The sequence below is a fragment of the Chiloscyllium plagiosum genome, chromosome 22, assembly GCF_004010195.1.
Source record: "Chiloscyllium plagiosum isolate BGI_BamShark_2017 chromosome 22, ASM401019v2, whole genome shotgun sequence".
NCBI lineage: Eukaryota > Metazoa > Chordata > Chondrichthyes > Orectolobiformes > Hemiscylliidae > Chiloscyllium > Chiloscyllium plagiosum.
Window position 1 is genome coordinate 49509040 of NC_057731.1, and position 15033 is coordinate 49524072.

The 15033-nt window shown below is 43.9% G+C and overlaps 1 protein-coding gene across 3 annotated transcripts in view; it reads right to left on the reverse strand.

The window, feature by feature from the left end:
* The window catches only part of zgc:123010 (uncharacterized protein LOC641500 homolog), a 151511-nt gene extending 137872 nt beyond the window's left edge, over positions 1-13639 (reverse strand). For all 3 annotated transcript variants that reach the window (XM_043713012.1, XM_043713011.1, XM_043713013.1), the window contains exon 1: positions 13496-13639. In XM_043713012.1, the coding sequence (XP_043568947.1) occupies positions 13496-13553 (58 nt within the window). In that variant the 5' untranslated portion in view covers positions 13554-13639. The remainder of the gene's footprint in view (positions 1-13495) is intronic.
* Between the last annotated feature and the right edge of the window lie 1394 nt (positions 13640-15033).

A 15033-nucleotide genomic window follows, 5' to 3' on the forward strand; every position in this document is an offset into this window, starting at 1 on the left:
TGAGGGAGAGACTTTCAGGATATTGACTCAGTAACAGTGAAAAACAGAGATATAGTTCTGGAGGGTGTGTCACTTAAAGGGAATAATCTGCAGGTGGTGGTGCTCCTAGGTGCATCCCACTGGGTATAGAGGTGATGGCTGAGTGGTATTATCATTGGGCTGTTAATCCAGGGACCCAGGTAATGCCCTGGAGAACCTGTGTTCAAATCCTGCCATGGCAGATGATGGAATTTGAATTCAGTGGGAATTATGAGTCTAATGATCACCATGCCAATTGCTGGGTTACTAATGTCCTTTAGGGAAGGAAACTGCCAACCTTACCTGGTCTGGCCTACATGTGACTCCAGACCTACAGCAATGTGGTTGACTCCTTTACTGCCCTGTGGGCAAATAGGGATGGGAATAAATGCTTGCCTAGCCAGTGATGCCCTCAATCCCCTGAATGAATAGAAGGTGGTACAGATTGTGGGTTTTGAAGATGCTTTCTAAGGACTAAGGCATCTGGATGGGTTTATGAAGAGGAAGGGTTTAGAGGGATATGGGCCAAGTGCTGGCAAATGAGACTAGATTAGGTTAGGATATCTGGTCAGCATGGACAAGTTGGACCAAGAGGTCTGTTCCGTGCTATACATCTCTATGACTCTTGGTGAATTGCTGCAGTGCATCTTGTAAATGGTACACACTGCTGCTACTGGATGTAAGTTGGTGGATAGGATGCCAATCAAACCTTTTCCCGAATAAACTTCACAAGCATTGTTGGAGCGGCACTCCTCCAGACAAGTGGGGAATATCCCAAAATATTCCTGATGAAGGGCTCCGGCCTGAAACGTCAATTTTCCTGCTCCTCGGATGCTGGCTGACCTGCTGTGCTTTTCCAGCACCACACTCTCAACTCTGATCTCCAGCATCTGCAGTCCTCACTGTCTCCTAATATCCCAAAACACTCCTGACTTGAGTTTTATAGATGGTAGACGGGCTTTGCGAAGACAGTATACTCATCACATCTCACTTATGCAGATAGGTACCAAGTTCTGAACCTCTCAACATTTACAAAGGCTGATCTGATCAACGTTTACAAAATAACAAGGGATGTGATGACTTTTTCAACTGGACCTATTAGGAAGGATGAGGACTCACAATTAGACTACAAAGGGTAGAACTGAGTTGGATATTAAGTAGTTTGTACTTTCCTCAGACGATAAGGGAATGAAAAATTGTTCACTGCACATCAGAGGAGTGTTAGCTCTTGTACTGGCTGAGGTTAAGGATTGTCTTGTGCAAGGCAGGGGTAATCTGTGTATTTAAACCAGGGTCCATGTAGAATCCTGGACTAACAATGATCATCCAAAGAGATTGCATTGAATTGTTTTTTAATCTTCCTTTCCTGGGTTTTGATCCCACCTTCTGTCATCTCCTCCAGCACTACACTCCTCTAATACTTGCTCTCCTCCCATCCTGACCTCTTGCCCATCTTGAATTTAATAATTCCATTGTTCATGACCCTGCCTTCAGCTGCCTAGGCCCCAAACTCTAGAATTCTGCCAGTCAACCCTTCCATGCTAAAGCTCACTGATAAAGTCATACAGTACAGAAACAGACCCTTCAGTCCAACTCATTTGTGCTGACCAGACATCTCATATTCTTTGAATAAGTTTTTAATCATCTACTCTAACCACTCATATGTGGTTCAGTGACAAATTTTGTTTCTCAGAGCTCCTGTTAAGCACTTGGGAATTTTGTGATGTTAAAGGTGCTATATAAATGCAAATTCTTGTTTTTTTTTCTCCCTCTCCCAGGCAATCCAGGGTGGTAGATAGAATAGAAACAAGGCACCATGAATATATCCTGTTAATACTGTATGTTCATTTTAGATAATCCAACCCTTCCCTCTCTTTTCCATTGTTTGCTAAATGCCTTGCGATGAAATAATCACACAGTCAGCCAGTCACATTTACAACCATCTACCTGCTAATTTATCACATCAAACCAAAAACATTTAGTCAGAAGCTACCACAAGGAATGTCAAATGGAAGTACCAACATTCAGAAGGCAAGCTGAATCTTCTCATCATGTAATTTTAATTCCCATACGACGGATCAAATGAAGTCATCCACTTAATTGAAACGGCCAAACAGCTGGAGAGAGGCATTTGCGTTTGGATCAGTGTTCTTCCTGTGACTCAGCTGGAAGCACTCTCATCTCTGAGTCAGAAGGTTGTGGCTTCAAATCCAAACTGCACTCCAGGACCAGGCATTGTCTTAGTGGCCATTTGTTGGACTCATACAGCCAGAGGTGCTGGGGACACTGTTCAAAACCCACCATGGAAGATGGTGAAATATGAATTCAACAAAAAAGAGAACCCCCTAATATGGTCTTAAAAACAGATTTTCTGGAAAAGTTCAACAGGTCTGGTAGCATCTGTGAAGAGAAATTAAAGTTAACATTTTGGGTCTGGTGACCCTTCCTCAGAACTGAGTTAACTCTGATTTCTCTTCACAGATGCTTCCAGACCTGCTGAGCTTTTCCAGCAACTTCTGTTTTTAGATAAGATTAGATTAGGTTCCCTACAGTATAGAAACAGGCCCTTCGGCTCAACAAGACCATGCCAACCCTCCAGAGTAACCCACCCAAATTCATTCCCTATCCATTATTTACCCCTGATTAATGCACCTAACACTATGGGCAATTTAGCCTGGCCAATTCACCTGACCTCACATCTTTGGACTGTGGGAGGAAACCAGAACACCCAGAGAAAACCCACACAGACACGGGGAGAATGTGCAAACTCCACACAGGCAGTCACCCGAGACAGGAATTGAACCCGGGTCCCTGGCGCTGTGAGGCAGCAGTGCTAACCACTGAGCCACTGTGCCACCCCTTGTTTCAGATTTTATTCACTAAATGTGGTCATTATGGCAAAGAGTCCAACCTAATATCTACTCTTCATAATAGAAGTCTTAGCCCAGTCCTCCCCAAATCGATACAGTTTGCATATTTTTAAATGACATCGCTATTGTAGAAACCTTGATCAGCTCAGGCTTTGTGCATGTGCACAGGCCTGTCTTACAGAGATATAAATAGTAAATAGAGCATTAATCTAGTCCAAAAGCTAGTGCTTCCAAATAAACCTGTTGGACCTGGTGTTGTGTGATTTTTAACTTTGTCCACCCTAGTCCAACACCGGCATCTCCTCATCATATTTTGAAGAAAGGTAGATGGGTTCTTCCTATGCCCTGGTCAATAGATATCCTTCTATCACCATCCATCAAAATACATTATCTGGTTATCCCACTGCGGTCTGTGGAGCTTGAAGTGTACAAATTGGCTGCTGTGTACCCTACATTACAGCAATGAATATTGTGGAAGGGCTTTCAGACACTGAAACTAATGGGCGGCACAGTGGCACAGTGGTTAGCACTGCTCCCTCACAGCACCAGAGACCCGGGTTCAAATCCCGCCTCAGGCGACTGACTGTGTGGAGTTTGCACATTCTCCCCGTGTCTGCGTGGGTTTCCTCCGGGTGCTCCGGTTTCCTCCCACAGTCCAAAGATATGCAGGCCAGGTGAATTGGCCATGCTAAATTGCCCGTAGTGTTAGGTGAATGGGTAAGTGTAGGGGTTTGGGTGGGTTGCGCTTCGGCGGGTCGGTGTGGACTTGATGGGCCGAAGAGCCTGTTTCCACACTGTAGGTAATCTAATCTAATCAAATCTAAAAAATCAACATTGCAATTATATCACAGAGCTGCTCCTCAATGAGCAATGTGGGAGGAGTTAAGAGAGAAGACAGAAACAACTGGAGATGAAGACAGAATCATGGTGAGTCACTGTGAGATTTTAGAAAGCTTCACAGTGTCGAGATTCTGAAGCTAAAGACACCATAGATATCCTATTGGTCTTATCCCCTTTCAATCATAGGAGAGGTGATGGCTTAGTGATGTTATCAGCGGACCGTTAGTCCAGAGACCTCAGTAAATCAAGTGCAGATAAGCATGTGGAATAGACTGACTAGTATTAGGCCTGGAGTTTATGGAATACTCTTCTAATAATGTAACAATAAGATGAGAGTCTGGGATCTCTGCGCCCAGTTCTGAAGACAGTTTGTGACCTCAATTTGTCTTTGACCACACTACCATGAACATAGACTCATGGATTTGGGCATAAAACCACATGAAAAAATGTGTGATTAAACTTCAAAAGCACTTCATTGGCTGTAATGTTCTTTAAGACACAGGTCATGAAAGAGGTCACAGAGGTCACACAAAAAAGTCTTTATTTTCATAACATAGTGACAGCATAGGGTTATTTCAAACCGGTGAGGTATGAAAAAATAGGTAAATCTTTCCAGGACTATACAAGGCCACTTAGAAGAAAGTAAGGGCTGCAGATGCTGGAGATCAGAGTTGAGAGTGTGGAGCTGGAAAAGCATAGGTGAGGCAGCATCTGAGGAGCAGGAGAATCGACATTTCGAGCATAAACTGTTCATCAGGAATGTGGCTTGTGGGCCGGGGCTGAGAGATAAATGGGAGGGGTGGGTCTGGGGGGAATGTAGCTGAGAATGCGATAGCTAGATGAAGGTGAGGGAAAAGGTGGTGGATGGATGAGGAGCAGATGGATGGGAAAGGTGATGACAGGTCAAGAGGGCGGTGCTGAGTTGGAGGCTTGAGACTGGGATAAGGTGAGAGGAGAGAAACAAGGAAACTGGTGAAATCCACATTACTCCCGTGTGGTTGCAGGGTCCCAAGGCGGAAGATGAGGCGTTCTTCCTCCAGACGTCGGGTGGTTAGGGTTTGGCAGTGGAAGAGGTCCAAGAGCTGCATGTCCTTGGGGGAGTTGAAGTGTTCAGCCACGGGGCGGTGGGGTTGGTTGGTGCCGGTGTCCCAGAGATGTTCTCTGAAACGATCCGCAAGCAGAGGAGGCTACATCGGGTCCCCAATGTAGAGGATCTTTCCACATCCAACAGAAATGTACATTCACCTCCACTAATGTCACCTCCTGTATCCGTTACACCCAATGCGGTTTCCTCTACATTGGGGCAACAGGATGCCAACTTGAGGATCATTTCAAAGAACATCTCTGGGACACCAATACCAACCAACCCCACCACCCCTTGACTGACCACTTCAACACCCCCTCCCATTCCACCAAGGACATGCAGGTCCTGGGCCTCCTCCATTGCCACTCCCTAACTACCTGTCATCTGGAGGAAGAACACCTCATCTTCCGTCTTGGGACCCTGAAACCACACGGGAGTAATGTGGATTTCACCCGTTTCCTTATTTGCCCTTCCCCCACATTATCCCAGTCCCAACCTCCAGCTCGGCTCTACCCTCTTGACCTGTCCACCATCTTTCCCATCTATCCACTCCACCCTCCTCTCCGACCTATCACCATTACCCCCGCTGCCTCCATCTACCTATTACATTCCCAGCTACCTTCTCCCCCAGCCCCACCCCCCTCGGCCCACAAGCCTCATTCCTGGTGAAGACCTAATGCTCGAAACGTCGATTTTCCTGCTCCTTGGATGCTGCCTGACTTGCTGTGCTTTCCCAGCACCACACTCTCAACTATACAAGGCCATACCTGGAATATAGTGAACAGCTCTGCACATCTTATCTGAAGATAGATAACTGGCTTTGGAAATAATCCAAAGAAAGTTCACTCAGCTAACCCCAGATGGATAGACTGTTTTATGAGGAGATGTTGAGTAGGTTCAGACTGTACTTATTGGAATTTAAAAGAATAAGAGGTGACCTTATTGAAACATACAAGATTCAAAGGGAGCTGTGGGGGTGGTTGCATTGAAAGGTTAATAGAGCTATGTAGGAACATATAGTATCAGTTCAACCACAATATTATTGAATGGGAGAGTGGGGGTGAGTGACCGGGTCTTGCTGTAAATTCATATGTTCGTGTGTTACGTACCGTTGGTTTTATTTGATCAATAGAAAACTTAGATTCTCAGGAGACAACGATGATCTTATAATGCATACGAGGATGTTTCAAAGAAATGTTCTCTTGCAACATTAATGTTTGTAATATAAAAATGTTTCCAATTTGTTTCCAGCATGAAAGACTTTATTTATGATATTTCAATTAAAATATGCATGTAAACCATATCAAAAATATAGCTCCCATTACACTCAAATTGTTTTGCAATAAGGATTTTTTTGTTTTGATGAGAGCATCATTGGCTGGGCCAGCATTTATTGTAAAGAGGGCAGTTAGAAGTCAACCCACGTCACTGTGGGTCTGGAGTTACACATGGGCCAGCCCAGATAGTGATGGCAGCTTTCTTCCTGAAAGGGCATTAGTGAACTGGATGGTTTTTCTTCCCCCCCCACCCCGAGATTACCAGTAAACCATTGCTGATTACCAATGGATTCTTAATTGCATTGAATTCAAATTCTACCATCTGCATGGTGGGATTTGAACCCAGGTCCCCAGAATAATTGGGTCTCTGGATTAACAGCCCAGCAATAATACGACTAAGCCATCATCTCCCCTAGTAACTGGAAGGGGATAAAACCGATAGGATATCCAAGGGGTCTTTGGCCCCAAAGACAAAAAGATTTGAGAATCTCTACATTGTGAAGCTTTCTAACGAAAAGACATTCAAGTCCAGTGTAAAAAGAGGTGAGCAATGGACAAGAAAGCAATAGAGCACTTATTAGACACAGCCACGGGATGAGCCAAAGCTCTCTACAAACAGTGACTTATTTTTGAAATTCACTCACTGTTGTAATGGAATTAAAAACTTCTGACGTGTACACTGGCATTCATACAGTTTGGCCAATGTGCTGTACACAAACAGCCATTCCATTTAATCACATGTCAAAGATGCTGACTAGCTTTAAATGTTGTTTATTGAGTATTTCTGGAAAAATCTCCAACATTATGAAAGAATTGCTAAAGGAAACAGACCGAGATGTGTGTTGATAGGAGATACAGCCTAATAACTGTGTCCCAACATCTCAACGATCAGATTTGTTAAATTTTGCCAACATAACCTCTGCTTTCACCTCAGCTCGGAGTCAAGCAAGAAGCCTCAGCTCCAGCAATTGAAACGTAATCCAGGGTGACCCTTTATTGAGTTACATCCCTCAAACTTATTGCCTTCACTCTTTGCTCAACATAGGCTTTTGGCCCTTGGTTTCAAAACCTCCATTATCTAATATCTCAAAGAACACTGCATCATCTTTTGACTGGATGCTTTCCAATATTCTGGACTCAATATTAAGATCAGCAACTTCAGATTAGAAACATCTTTCCTGTTTCCTTAGATACCAGTGTCAGTGTAAATGCACCCTGAAAAACCTAGCAGGAACAACAGCATGAGTAAAATATTCCACAAAGTGGAACATTCACACTCAATACACTTTAAAAATACTTCAACACTCGTCGTAACAATGGATAACCACTTCAAAAGAGACACTATCTTTTTTGATACAAAGTTTACTAAACAGTCTCAACTTTTGCCAAATGTACCACCAACAAATTTAGGACAAGTAATTTGATCAAGTGAAGAGAAATGACCAAACATGTCTTTGTCATGGTCTTACGGTGTCTATCCCTACGGTGCCCCCCCATCCCAATCGCACACTACATGAAGTGAGTCCACTCTGCTCCCACTCTACTTTAGTGATGACTCCCTACCTCCTGGTAAAGTTAAATTTAGTTTTCTGGTAGACAAATTCTTACAGCATCACACAGACAGGTCATTTGCCTTGAGAATGTTGCAACTTGTGCTATCTAATCTGAATCACGATAACGTCACTGCTATGTCAACAAGCAAGAGGTCAAGTCCCATCTATGTTGAAATTGTGGCGCCTCATTAATGCACTGAAGCATTCAGCTGCAAATAATTCTGGCCTCATTTCATTCTTGTTTTGCGACCGCGCTCTCCCAAGGTCTAAAGCTCTGGAATTCCTCCCTATGCTTCACAGTTTTCTCCTCCTTCCTCCTTTAGAACACTCCTTAAAACCCACCATCTTTTGTATCATCTAACCTAATATCCCACATGGCTCATGTTCATGTCTCATTTTGTAAATCTGTGAAGCAGCTTGAGAGGTTTCATTATGTTAAAGGTGCTATATAAATATACAGGGTTTGCTGTTCTCAGTAACAAACCACCTTGCTTCGCACAACATGGAATATTTACTGCAATAAATCCAAATGGTCTTCTCTATCTGCAGTTCAATTGAATATAATCAAAGAGGTGTTGACTCTCATCAGTCTGAATCAGAGCTTGGAATCTCCATTATGTCATGCAGCTAATGCAGGGCGAAGCAATTTTCTTCCTCCATCGTTGTTGTTGATTGAGAGACAAGGTGATGTATCAACTAGTGATCCTCCTTTAATGGTTTATGCAATGGTTTGAGGGAGCAATTTTCATAGCTTTGTAGGTTTAACTGTAACAATGAAGTGAAGTTGTGCCACAATAGCGGTCCAAAAGAAATAAGATGATGATTGGGTGGCACAGTGGCTCAGTGGTTAGCACTGCTGCCTTACAGCGCCAGGGACGTTGGTTCAATCCTACCTTCGGGTGACTGTGTGGTGTTTGCACATTCTCCCTGTGTCTGTATGGGTTCCCTAACACAGTCCAAAGATGTGCAGATCACGTGAATTGGCCGTGGGAAATGCAGGGTTACAGGAATGGGGTGGGATGCTGTTTGGAGAGTTGATGTGGACTTGATGGGACAAATGGACTGTAGGGATTCTATGAACGAAGCATTGGGAACCAGGGTGATGAGAGATAATCAGACAGAGAAAGGCTTTTCCAAACTGACATGGTCCCCTCCAACAAAAGTTGGTTTCATGAGAAATGAGCATGGGGTTTATTTCAAACGAGCAACCTATGGCCAAACAGGGTGGAGATTAGATCAGAGTGGTGCTGGAAAAACACAGCAGGTCAGGCAGCATCCGAGCAGCAGGAAAATCGACGTTTCAGGCAAAAGCCCTTCAGCAGGAATAGAGGCAGGAAGCCTCCATGATGGAGAGATAAATGGGGAGGGGGCCTGGGGAGAAGGTAGCAAAGAGTACAATAGGTGGATGGGGGTGGGAATGGAGGTGATAGGTCAGAGGGGAGGGTGAAGCGGATAGGTGGGAAGGGAGATTGACAGGTAGGACAGGTCATGAGGACAGTGCTGAGCTGGAAAGTTGTTAGACTTGTCCCTGGACGAAAACGGTCCCACGCAATGAGCTGATGGGAAGTTGCAGGAGGAGGGAACACCCCAGGTAGTTTCAATGACTACCAGCCCCAAAACAGACTTGTATTTATTGAATGACTTTACCATGCAAGAACATCTCAGCTGCATTACAAGGAGAGAGAGAGAGAGAAAACAAATGTATAGAAGAAGTGCATGCAAAACTGTAATGAGATCCTTAGGACGCATGATTAGTTAAGATCATTCTTTTTTCCGTTCTGGGGGGGTTACTATTGACCAGAAACTGATTTGGAGCAGTCATTTACATACTGTAGCTCCAGCAGCAGGTCAGAGATATGGAATTCTGCAGTAACTCACCTCTTAGCTCCCACTTGCCCGGATGGGTGCAGCCCCAACAATACTCAAGCAGCTCGACATTATCCAGGACAAAGCAACCCGCTTGATTGGTACACATCCACAAGCATTCACTCCCTCCACCACCAACATTCAGTAGCAGCAGTGTGTACTATCTACAAAATACACTGCAGAAATTCACCAAGGCTCCTCCAACAGCACCCTCCAAATTCACAACCACTTCCATCTAGAAGGACATGGGCAGCAAATACATGGGAACACCACCCCCTGCAAGTTCTCCTCCAAGCCACTCACCATCCTGACTTGGAAACATATTCATTCAGTGTTACCGGGTCAATGTCTTGGAACTTTCTCCTTAAGGAAATTGTAGGTCTACCTGCAAAACATAATGTGGAGTGCCAGTGTTGGACTGGGGTGGACAAAGTTAAAAATCATACGACACCAGATTATGGTCCAACCTGTTCAACTATAACCTGGTGTTGTGTGATTTTTAACTCTGCAATGCATGGACTGCAATGATGCAAGAAGGCAGCTCACAACCACCTTCGCAAGGATAATAAGTGCAATAAATGCCAGCCTAACCAGCAATGCTCATATCCTGTAAAAGGATAAATTACAATAGTAATAATGTTTCAAGGTTGTTTTTAAGGGGAAGGAGAAGTAGGGAGGATGGATTTGGGGTGAATGTCCCTCACAAAGGAGCTAAAGATTCTTCCACAGATAATAGAGTAAAAAGATGGGGAAACACTCAATGTAGAGCCAGAGGGCTGAAGGTCATGTTGAAAGGATGAGGAAGTGTAATTATCAACTGAGTCAAGACCATGCAGGTAATTGAAGTCAATTTGAAATTTAATACATTGGATGATTGAAAGCCAATGTAGGTCAGGGAGTGACAGGCGAGCATAGCACAGTATGGGCAGTTGAACTTTGAACAAGTTGTAATTTATAGTGATGTCGGATGTGCAGTTGGTGTTAAAGAAGCGCTACATGCAGAGCTTAGCATCAATGACCACACCCATGAAAAGACCACCCATCCTTCCCAAAATATGATGAATCTTTACATGCACATGATCTGAGGAAATGTATAATTTCCAACAGGAAATCCAGCACTATATTCCAGTTTACCCAAATATATCACTTGTTAGTGCTCATTTAATCTCTGGTACATGAAGGAATATACATTTTAAGCCCGAAGCTAAATTATTACACAGTTATCTTAGCATAAAACCACTAAATAAAAAAGCATCCAGCATAATCTGCATGGTGTATATATCTACACCAGTAACAACTTTACAATTCTCAACATGTATCAAAACAACAAAGCTGTTGATTCTACAAAATCCCACAACATTAAATTGCTCCTTAAAACACGATTACTGTTTACAATGCAGTATATAGTCATTGCCATACATCAACCTCATTGTTGACCTCAGATTGACACAAAGCCAGCCACAAATGGACCATCAAAATCACTTTGGGATACAATCAGAACCGAGCTCTATTAAGGTCTCAGGACTGCATTTGGGTTGGTTGCGTTTTATTTTCTTTATTTGTTTGTAGGATGTAGGCATCACTGGCAAGGTCAGCATTTCACCCATCAGTAACTGCGCTTGATGTGAACATTTCAGGGGGCAGCTATTGGGACCCACATTACTGTGGGTCTGGAGTCACGTGTAGGCTAGACTGGGCAAGGACGGTAGATTTCTGCTAATGCTTTCACACTCGATGATGACAGCTGTCATGGCCTTCATAAGTGAAATTAGTTTGAATTTAAATATCACCGGCTGTCAGGGTGGGATTATTAACCTGGGCCTCTATATTGCTCATCTGTTGGAAATTACCACTGGGCTATCACCATTCTGCATGTTGATATGGTCAGTAACTGAATCTCCTGAGAGTCTACATATTCACACTGATAATTTAAAGATATTAACATACCGATCCAATGAGCTTTACAACAGTTACTTAAACAGTATGTGCTCTATCTAATACAATAACAGCTTTCATTTACATATCACCTAAGATACTTGAAGCTGCTTGTCAGGAGCATCCTCAACTAAATCTGACACTGGACTGCATAGAAACAGGAGTAGGCCATTCAGCCCATCAAGCCTGCCTTGCCATTCAATACGATTACAAGATCAAAAGTTTCAATGCTTTTTGCTCACTCCATCCCGTGGGGCACACAGTGGCTCAGTGGTTAGCACTGCTACCTCACAGCACTAGGGATCCAGGTTTAATTCCACCCTCAGGTGTCTGTCTGTGTGGAGTTTGCACATTCTCCCCGTGTCTGCATGGGTTTCCTCCAGCTGCTCTGGTTTCCTCTCACAGTCCAAAGATGTGCAGGTTAGGTGGACTGGCCATGCTAAATTGCCCAGTGTGCAGGCTAAGTGGGTTAACCGTGAGAAATGCAGAGATAGGATGGGATACTCCTTCGAGGGTCAGTGTGGACACAATGGGTCAAATGGCCTGCTTCTACACTGTAGGGATTCTATGATTCATATCCTGTACACCACTGGTAATCAAAAATCTATCAATATCTACCTTAGACATTGTCCACTGCCCTCTGTAAATTCTCAGGGTTCACAATCTTGAGTAAAACAAACTCTCCTCATCTCACACCCAAATGGCATTTCCCTTATTTTTAAAATGTGCTCCCTGATTCTAGAGTCACCAATTAGGGGAAACATCTTCCCTGCACTTAATCTGTCTAACCCTTTAAGTATTTTGTAGGTTTCAATAAAATCACCTCTCATTCATCAAAACTCTCCAGTCCCAGTTTGCCCAATCTCTCTTCATAGGACAGCACCACTGCCCTGGGAGCAAGTCCCACTGTCCTTCCTCTACAGCAATATCTTTCCTGAGAGAACAAGGCTAAAATATAAATATTAGGACAGTTGAACAAAAGCGTGGCAAGTGCAGTATGATATAAGGAATCTCTTAGAGTAACAATAGACAGATCAATTCAGGGAAAGAATTCTACAGTTTAAGCACCAGGCAGGTGAAGTGAAAGGAGAGAAAAAGTGGAGAGAGATTAATTGTTCTAATTTATCCAGACAACATCCAAACCAAGTGTGGAGAATTTGCCTGTCATATTACCACACTTGAGCTTCCCTCAAGTCAGAACGATGTAGGTTTCTGAACCTTACTCCAAAAGATTTGAGTGAATCCTTTTAGACTGACATCTGAACGTTGGAGTCAGGCTGTGCAGCACTGGTCAAAGTCTCCACATTTCACAGGAGATACCAACACATATCAGGGCACACTGCAGATTCTACAGCACTTGGAAGAGTCAGAGACAACCACTGCTACATCAACCCCAGCACAGTCAGCCAGTGACCTCACCTCATCCCTGGGATCTTGCTGTACTTAGAACAGCTGAACATTTTTTGTCCACAGGTCAGTACTACCGCATGGAAAAATAGCTTTTTAGATTCAGAAAGCTTCAAGAGACAGACGTGTTAACGACATGGAAACAGTGAACAATTTACATCGGGAACAATACCCTTTAACAGCGATAATCGCTTGAAAACCACTTGCTGAGGGGCTACACCGCAAGAAATACAACTAGTCTGTACAGAAAACAAGGCATTTTCCATTTAAGATATATATATATATATATATATATAATAACTCAACAATGGCGCTGATTAGAACTGACAGCACAGTTAGTTAAAAAGGGGATAAAAGAACAAATCTTTAGGCATCACAACTTCCTTCAATTTCGCCTGGTTAGGCATTTTCAAAGTAATTCCAAGCATTTACAGGGCGAAGGTCGAGTGGGGAGGAGAGAGCTCCAAACTTTAAACAAAGTTAACTTTTTTTCTGTCTCTCTTTTCTCATCATTGCCAGGCCTTGCAGTATCAATCGGGGAGGATTTGCAGCTGGTATTGGGAGGGCTCTCAATGGGAGTACGGGAGGCCCCGATGGGAGCCACAGTCTCCGGGCTGGGCGGTGGAGGGGGAGACAGAAACTTACCTCTGGGGAAGCCCAGGAGCCTGTACAGCTCCCTTACTGACTGCATATCGCCCGGCATTCCTCATCGTCCCAGCGCTCGGCTGTCCCGGGGTTACACAAACCACCGGCAGTGTCCCAGCCCCGCTTGAAAACCCGCCCGACTAGCGGAGGGAATGGGTCGGTGCAGAAACTTGCAAAGCATCAAAACGGTCCGCATTCCCTTTCCGGGAGATGCAAGATTTAATCTGCAAACATTGCAATTCCATGCGACATTGTCATGGTGCCTTTTTCCAAGATTTATGTACATAAATGTATTTCAAGGTTGTTCTAAAATCATAATGTAGGGGAATAACTGCGGGAACAGGAATTTCTGGAAAAGCTCATCAGATCTGGCAGCATCTGTGAAGGCAGAGCGGAATTAACGTTTCCAGTCCAGTGACCCTTCTCTGCTTTCTCTCCACAGACCTGCTGAGATTCTCCAGTATTTTTCTGTTTTGGTAATAATACTGTCAATTCCTAAGATGTGCAGGTCAGGTGAATTGGCCATGTTAAGTTGTCCATAGTTGTTATTAGTCGGGGGGTGGATTACTCTTCGGAGGGTCGGTGTGGACTTGTTGGGCCCGAAGGGTCTGTTTCCACATTGTAGGGAATCTAATCTAATCTAAAAGTCATTAGTGTCAGAGAAGTAAGTTAAAAATCACACAACACCAGGTTATAGTCCAACAGGTTTATTTGGAAGCACTAGCTTTTGGAGCGCTGCTCCTTCATCAGGTGATTGTCGCTCCAAAAGCTAGTGCTTCCAAATAAACCTGTTGAACTATAACCTGGTGTTGTGTGACTTTTAACTTTGTCCACCCGAGTCCAACACCGGCATCTCCAAATCATGTCATAGAGCTGTACAACACGGAATCAGACCCTTCAGTCCAACTCATCCATGCTGACCAGGTATCTGAAATCAAGTCATTGTACTATCTTTCACTCTTGGATAGGCACATGGAAGAGAGTATGATGAAGGGCATGTCGGTTAGTCTGATATAAAAGTAGGATAAAAGGTCGGCACAACGAAGGGCCTGTACTGTTCTATGTTCTAAGTCAACTCAGCAAAAGTGAGTAGTGCTAGATGCTGGAAACCAGAGTCTAGATTAGCGTGGTGCTGGAAAAGCACAGCGGGTCAGGCAGCATCCGAAGAGCAGGAAAATCAACATTTCGGGGGAAAAAACCCTTCACCAGGAATTTATCCCTCCCATTTATTTCCACCCTGGAGGCTCCCTGCCTCCATTCATGATGAAGGGCTTTTGCCCAAAACGTCAATTTTCCTGCTCCTCAGGTGCTGCCTGACCTACTGTGCTTTTCCAGCACCACTCTAATCTAGACTCTATGTTCTAAATCAATCTAGTCCCATTTGCCAGCACTTGGCCCATATCCCTCTAAACCCTTCCTATCCAGATAGCCATCCAAATGCTTTTTAAATGTTGTACCAGCCTCCACCACTTCCTCTGGCAGCTCATTCCATACACGCACCACCCTCTGCGTGAAAAAGTTGCCCCTTTGGTCCATTT